Source organism: Gadus morhua, chromosome 4 (assembly GCF_902167405.1).
Source record: "Gadus morhua chromosome 4, gadMor3.0, whole genome shotgun sequence".
Lineage (NCBI taxonomy): Eukaryota > Metazoa > Chordata > Actinopteri > Gadiformes > Gadidae > Gadus > Gadus morhua.
In genome coordinates this window covers 40,584,283-40,591,623 of record NC_044051.1, presented here as the reverse complement: position 1 = coordinate 40,591,623, position 7,341 = coordinate 40,584,283, and the positions used below count along the sequence as shown (strand labels likewise).

The window sequence follows — 7,341 nt, the reverse complement described above, 5'->3', positions numbered from 1 at the left end:
TTGAAATTCCACCATTCCGGGGGTTTTTTTGCATCTAAAGAGAATGCAAAAACACATTCTCCCACAAACACATTCGCACAGAAAACTGCAGTTTTGGGATCAAACACAGCGACAACTTAGAAAAAACACTAAACACATTTCTAACTAAACTTTTGTCTCTGCAGGAAAAATAACAAAAACAGATCGATTTTAAAAGGAGCATAAATGGCGCGTGTTTCCTTGTGCGCGCGGTGCGCTCCCCGGAGGATTCCTCCTCCTCCGAGCGGTGATTGATTGCGCTTCGGTTGCGCTTTCTCCGATGGCCGTTCACCAAACAGCGCAGCGCAACTGTCTGCCCCGCTCTTTAAAAAAAACACACTCACACGCAGAGACCCCACGGAAGACACACGCACACAAAGCGCACGGATAGGCTATCGATTTGCGCGAGGACGTTCAAAAATAACCCTCGCTCTCATTTCGTTCGTTAAAGAGAAGTAATTCGGGGAGGATGGTTACGCAAAACCTTCCCAGGTTAAACGGGTTTCGAACTTGCGTTCAGACGCATTCGTCACTTCTAATCAAAGATTGGTCCACCGGTGCATTCCTGTGCGCGCGGACAAACAGACTGACGGTAAACTCACCTCGCGTGCGACCATACCGGGGAAATATCCCTCTGTTTTCCCCGTGTAAAGTCTCTGGCGCGCGGTCCTTCCCCTCCACCGTCTCCGCGCCTCCTTACATTTTCTTCGCTCTGCACCGACTGAGCACGAGCGCACCTCGGCGCCCGCTATTATTTTCACTAAAATATATGAAAATTTATGCAAATTAAAATCAGCACTAACTGTTCGTCTCTTGTTGTAGGGGGACTTGGGAGGAATTTTTTTCCCCTCTCCTTCCCTGCATACAAAACAACCCGAGTCCCCCCCCCCACCCTCCACCCCCACCCCGGTAGGGAACACACAGAGACTTTTTATGAAATAAACAAATAAATAAGAAACGCGATGTCGCGAATCAAGAGACAGGCAAAGAGGGTTCTTTTTTCTCTTTTATTCCCGTCCGCCTCCCTGCCTGATCTTATTCGAGGGGAACATTGTTGAAATGGCTTTTGATTCTTTCTCCGGGTTTTTCATCTGGAATATACACGGTTGTCCCCTTCCGCCCCGGTGACACGTTCCTCGCGCCAGCCCGGCCGGGACCCCCTCTTTCTCTCTCGGAGCGCGCGGTCATTTACACGGAGCACCTCGCTGTGTATTAGTGACGGCGCGCGGGGCCCCCAGCAGCCTCGCCTCTTCATTAGAAACAAACCCAAGAGGCTGTCTTGGGGTTTGGAGTCCAAAATGAAATCTACCGGGACGGGGAGAGGGAGGTGGGGGGGGGGGGGGGCGCGACTGGCACGAGGCCTTGTTCAAAACGACCCCCGTGTATTACATTTGCTGTTGTGCCATACATGTCTGTATTTGATCTCACCCTGGGAGATCCGTGCGTAATCTGTGCGTCGGAGAGTTTGGGGAGCAAATCCGGGTTGGCCCGCCTAACCTCCATTATACCTAATCCCTCTGGTGTAGAGGTGTGTGCGTGTGCGTGTGTGCGTGTACCTAAGTGTGTAGCTGGGGTGTGTGTCACAAAAGTGAGTGTGTGTGTGTGTGTGTGTGTGTGTGTGTGTGTGTGTGTGTGTGTGTGTGTGTGTGTGTGTGTGTGTGTGTGTGTGTGTGTGTGTGTGTGTGTGTGTGTGCTGTACCAGCACTGTGTCGGGCCCAGGCAGGGTCCGGTGTTGGCCCGGCTCGTTAACAGAACTTCCTCGCTCCTCGCCCCTCGCGTATTGCAGTCGCGTCTCCGTCGACAAAAGGCGAAGCTGTGTGTGCGTGGCACTCATTACCACCCGCGGGGGGGTCGGTAGTCAAAGGGCACGAGGAGGAAAACAAGCAAAACAAAGAGTGTATTGTTCTCGGGGGTGATGCGGTCACCCCGGGCTGAGCATCCCAGGCCCACATCTCTGACATTCAGACTCTTCTTTAAACCCCGGGACTGCTCACATACTGTCGCCCTACTCGCGGGGGTTGTCACTTTCTTCACTCGCGCCGCGCTTCAGCGAGGCTGATGCATGCGTTTCCGCATGGACGCACGCACCTCCGGTCCGCGCGCCGCCGCCTTTGCACTGAAATACAACATAAGCAAAAAAAAATAACGGCGCAGTTAGCGCGCCCCTCGCCCACCACCTCTGTTCCACTGGCGTCACAGTAATTATTTAATTGTTATCCTTAATTATCATACTGTTCCGAGAAGTGTCTCATGCTCAAGATGCCAGTATTGGTTCAATAAAAATAAAATAATAATAAAATACTTTCTCAAAAAATGTTTTACTGAACAGTCAGTGAAAGACGGTAGAGGAAAACATAACTCATTGGTCTGACTGAGGTTTCTTGCAGTAGGCCGGTTTTATCAAGTGGGACGACGTCTAGTAAGAGGAAGTACTGTTAGCAACACACGCACACACACACACACACACACACACACACACACACACACACACACACACACACACACAAATAATCCAGACGTTTTGATTAGTTTCCAAAATAAATATTTGTCATGGATAATGGTTATTTGGCTGCCAAATGCATATTTACCGTTTAATTTCAAACACAACACACACAAAGAGCCACAAATATATAAAGGTAATGTTGTGTACTATATGTGTATCTGTTTACCACTAAGTTGCATTCTCCATTTGTTTGGATTGAATTAAAAATCAACCAATCGGAACAGCCGGAAGGAGGTTTGTGCGCCTGGAGCAAGGCTAGCGAGACCTGTCAATCACTCCCCGGGTATCCAATCAGTTGGAGTCTCGCGCTGAACTTCCTCGTAGTTTTTTTTTTTTTTGGGGGGGGGGGGGGGGGGGGGTACGTTGACGACGTGCGCACGCATGGCGCCGGGTAAACATTCGTGTATCTTCGAGCATTGAGGGAGGGACTGGACTGAACTGTCAGAGCGAGAGAGCGGGAGAGAGAGAGAGAGAGAGAGAGAGAGAGAGAGAGAGAGAGAGAGAGAGAGAGAGAGAGAGAGAGAGAGAGAGAGAGAGAGAGAGAGAGAGAGAGAGAGAGAGAGAGAGAGAGAGAGAGAGAGAGAGAGAGAGAGAGAGAGAGAGAGAGAGAGAGAGAGAGAGAGAGAGAGAGAGAGAGAGAGAGAGAGAGAGAGAGAGAGAGAGAGAGAGAGAGAGAGAGAAGAGAGAGAGAGAGAGAGAGAGAGAGAGAGAGAGAGAGAGAGAGAGAGAGAGAGAGAGAGAGAGAGAGAGAGAGAACAAGCGAATGAGAGCAGAGACTCGTCACCGTCGCGTTGCACTGTTCCACCGGGTTGTACTTGAACGGGAGAGAGCGGCTTGGCAGGTTTATACACATCAAAACAGAACAAAGAGAGAGAGAGGAGGCTGCACAAGAAAAGCGGAGAAGAAAGGGTGAATATATCGGCGGCGAGTGAATTACAAAAGAACCGAGGGAGCCCGCAATTTTTTTTTTCTTCCCGCATCCCAAGGTGGAACCTAAACTGGAACTTTGTAATATTGTGGAGGATTTTTCGTGGGTTGTTGTTTTTCTTTTCGCAACGTTTTGTGAGCCGCTACTAAAGTTTGTTCGGGACAGCCTTTTTTGTTTTTTTTTCGCTCCCCCCCGACTGTATATTTACATTTTAATGTCGAGAACAACCATTCCGGTGCGAAACTTTCTAAACGGACTGCACATGGTTTCAAAGGGCTTCTGAGACCAAAAAATTGGAATTGTGTTCGCCAGCATCCGTGCCCAAAGCCATGCAGTAAATACAGACATTACGGATCTAACCATTTTCCAGAGTTTTAACCTTTTTACTGCGTTCTTACGCACGTCCATGTTATTTGCCAACAACGACCCCTTTCTAAGCCTGAATAATTCATGAGATATCATTTTCGCTGCTTGAAAGAAGAAGCAGAAGTGTGCACGGGAGGGGGGTCCTCCACTAACATATTCATCCGGGCTGACGGTATGGCCACCGCGGCTTCCAACCCCTACCTGCCCGCAAACAGCCTTCTGTCGCCCGGCTCCATCGTGCACTCTGACTCGGGGAGCTCCGCGGTGACTTCTGGGTCCGGGGGTGGCGGCTACCGGGGGGACCCCTCCGTCAAGATGGTCCAGAGTGACTTCATGGCCGCGAGCAACGGGGGACACATGCTGAGCCACGCGCACCAGTGGGTGACGTCCCTCCCGCACGCCGCGGCTGCCGCAGCTGCAGCCGCCGTAGCCGCCGCTGAAGCCGCGTCGCCCTGGTCCTCGAGCCCCGTGGGCATGACCGGAAGTCCGCAGCAGCAGGACGGGAAAAACGGCAGCCGGGACGACTTGCACACGGGCACCGCGCTGCACCACAGACCCCCGCCGCACCTTGGCGCGCACCAGAGCCACGCCGCGGCGTGGGGCAGTGCGCTGTCCGGCGGCGGGCAGCAACAGCAGCAGCCGCTGCTCTACTCGCAGCAGGCCGGCGGCTTTACCGTCAACGGGATGCTGAGCGCAGGGGCGCAGAGCCTCGTGCACGCCGGCCTGGTGCGCGGGGACACCCCGGACCTGGACCACGGCGGCGGCAACCACCAACACCACCAGCACCACCACGCGCACCACCAGCACGCGCATCAGCAGCAGCAGCACCACGCGCACGCACAGCAGCAACAACAACAACAGCAGCAGCAGCACGCGCATCACCTAAGCAGCCACGAGGTGCACTCGGACGAGGACACGCCGACCTCGGACGACCTGGAGCAGTTCGCCAAGCAGTTCAAGCAGCGGCGCATCAAGCTGGGCTTCACGCAGGCCGACGTGGGCCTCGCGCTGGGCACGCTGTACGGCAACGTCTTCTCCCAGACCACCATCTGCCGCTTCGAGGCGCTGCAGCTGAGCTTCAAGAACATGTGCAAGCTGAAGCCCCTGCTGAACAAGTGGCTCGAGGAAGCCGACTCCACCACGGGCAGCCCCACGAGCATCGACAAGATCGCCGCGCAGGGCCGCAAGCGGAAGAAGCGCACGTCCATCGAGGTGAGCGTGAAGGGCGCGCTGGAGAGCCACTTCCTGAAGTGTCCCAAGCCCTCGGCGCAGGAGATCACGTCGCTCGCGGACAACCTGCAGCTGGAGAAGGAGGTGGTGCGCGTGTGGTTCTGCAACAGGCGGCAAAAGGAGAAGCGCATGACGCCGCCAGGGGTGCCCCAGACGCCGGAGGATGTGTACTCTCAGGTGGGCAACGCGAGCGCAGACACACCACCGCCCCCTCCTCCTCCTCCTCCTCTGCCCTCCTCCTCTTCCTCCTCTTCCTCCTCCTCCGTCACCCTGGACTGCAAACTGCGAATGTTCAGTGATACGTAGGAGGGGAGACCCCGCCACCGCCGCGCGCCCAGATATCTTTAACTGAAGTTAGAAAACAACTGATTAAAAACACAACAAACTCACGCGAGACTGCGATAGCACTAAAAGACGACTCAAAAGAGAAGCACTATACGTTTTTTTTTATACTGTGATAGATACTGGAGATATGAGTGAGACTGCACATGTGTGTTTTATAACCCCCCCCCACACACACACACACACACACACACACACACACACACACACACAAACACACACAAAAATAACAAAACCAACTTCTCCCCCCCACACACCCTACTCCCCCCTCCCAAGACAAGCGGCCCCTGAGGCGCTGTTCCCCTGAAATGTCTTCCCCTCTGACAGCTTTTAAAGGTTCCTTCTTCTTCTCTTTTCTTTCAGGGACATTTTTTAGTAGATTACTTAAAAGACGAGGCGGGGGACCAGCGGGTGACATCCACCAGTTCCTTCCACCAGGTAATTTTGGCGCATTGATCACACAAAAGAAGAAAATCCAGTGGTGTTTTTATTTTATTTTATTTTTGTGCACCCCCTCTTCCTCCCCCACCTCCTCCTCCACCAACTCCTGCTCCTCTTCTTCCCCCCGAAAAATATTATTCTTCTCCTTTCTCCTATTCTTCTTGTTCATCATCCTCCCCCGATTGTTTCCTCTGTTTTCTGATTTTTTGCAAAAAAGTGGACGGAGGAGCACGTTTGTATGTAGAAAATGGGACTGAGACATGAACTCTGGGGCAAGGAGCAGAGCGAAGGACAGTGGTATCCACTAAACTTCACACGGGCATTTTCCTTGTACTCTTTTGTTGCCGTGGACGGACCTCACTCGGGTTGAGTTTTACTTTTGCTTTTTGGACACGATGGAAGTGACATTTCCCACCGGGGGGGGGGCTTTCTCCCTCCGAGACCCGCTACCGAGTCCTGATCTCAAAGATCACTTTTTATTTTTATTTTTTCTTCTATTGCTGTTTTCATTTAAGGGACTTTACTCACCACGAATGGGATTTTTCCTTTAACACGAGAAAAGACTTTGGGGAAAAAAAGACTTTCTTCGGCTGCACTTATTTTGAACAAAAAAAAAACCTCCCTCGACTGCTTTTCTCCAGCAGGATCTTTTGGTAGGTTTTGAATAAACATGACTCTGTACAAGCGGCAATATCGATCACTCGATCAGGAACTGATCACACTTATTTCCACTTATATTTTTCAACCCCCAATGACTCATTTTTTTCATATTTTATGCGGAATACATATGAATAATTCCAATCGGTAATTTATTATTTTTCCACTCTTTGAGAACTTGTGTAAGATGCTTTGCTTTAGCTCGTTTTGGTTGTTGACTTTTAGCTCACTTGTTTTGTTTTGGGTTTTTAATTCTGGGTGTTCTCCTTTCTCAAAGAGCACAATTCACCCTGAGCGGACATTGACCGTGGTTAGGTAATAATAAGGATATATTTTGATGTGATAATTTGATTGTAATTTAATTTCAGTAGTGATTCCGTATGAGCTCATTGAGAACAATAAATTTGTTAGAATTGAATGAAGACATCTTGTGTGTTGCCGTTCGTGTTCCTGGAAGGTTCGGGCGCTGTTTCTGCCCTGCCGCAAAATGGAGGATTAATATAATATATTCTGTAGGCCTTCGTACCGCAAAACGGCCCGAAACAAAGAGAATTCAAAGGAAAACAATAACGTCCACAATTTATTTAGCCTCGTGTCTCTTAGTTATTGGTTGTTAAAAAAAAAACATCACACAGGCTGTGGACATGAGTATTAAATTAAGTGTCATAATTTAATATGAAAAAACAACTTAAACCAAACATTCTCCATAAGGCTCACCCTATTGACCCTATTGTGTGTGTGTGTGTGTGTGTGTGTGTGTGTGTGTGTTTGTGTGTGTGTGTGTGTGTGTGTGTGTGTGTGTGTGTGTGTGTGTGTGTGTGTGTGTGTGTGTGTGTGTGTGTGTGTGTGTGTGTTG

At 50.7% G+C, this 7,341-nt stretch overlaps 1 protein-coding gene across 1 annotated transcript; it reads left to right on the top strand.

The window, feature by feature from the left end:
* Positions 1-3,263: 3,263 nt before the first annotated feature.
* On the top strand, positions 3,264-6,907 carry LOC115542884 (POU domain, class 3, transcription factor 3-B). The gene is made up of 2 exons (XM_030355372.1): positions 3,264-5,222; positions 5,751-6,907. Exons 1-2 carry the CDS (start codon positions 3,900-3,902, stop codon positions 5,841-5,843), a joined length of 1,416 nt encoding a protein of 471 aa, XP_030211232.1. The 5' UTR covers positions 3,264-3,899; the 3' UTR covers positions 5,844-6,907.
* Positions 6,908-7,341: the final 434 nt, after the last annotated feature.

Bases quoted from the DNA above. Each gene is read 5' to 3' on its own strand.
- LOC115542884 (XM_030355372.1), top strand. From the start codon at position 3,900: ATGAGATATCATTTTCGCTGCTTGAAAGAAGAAGCAGAAGTGTGCACG. The intron at 5,223-5,750 runs GTGGGCAACGCG...CTTTTCTTTCAG, and splicing joins CGGAGGATGTGTACTCTCAG to GGACATTTTTTAGTAGATTA.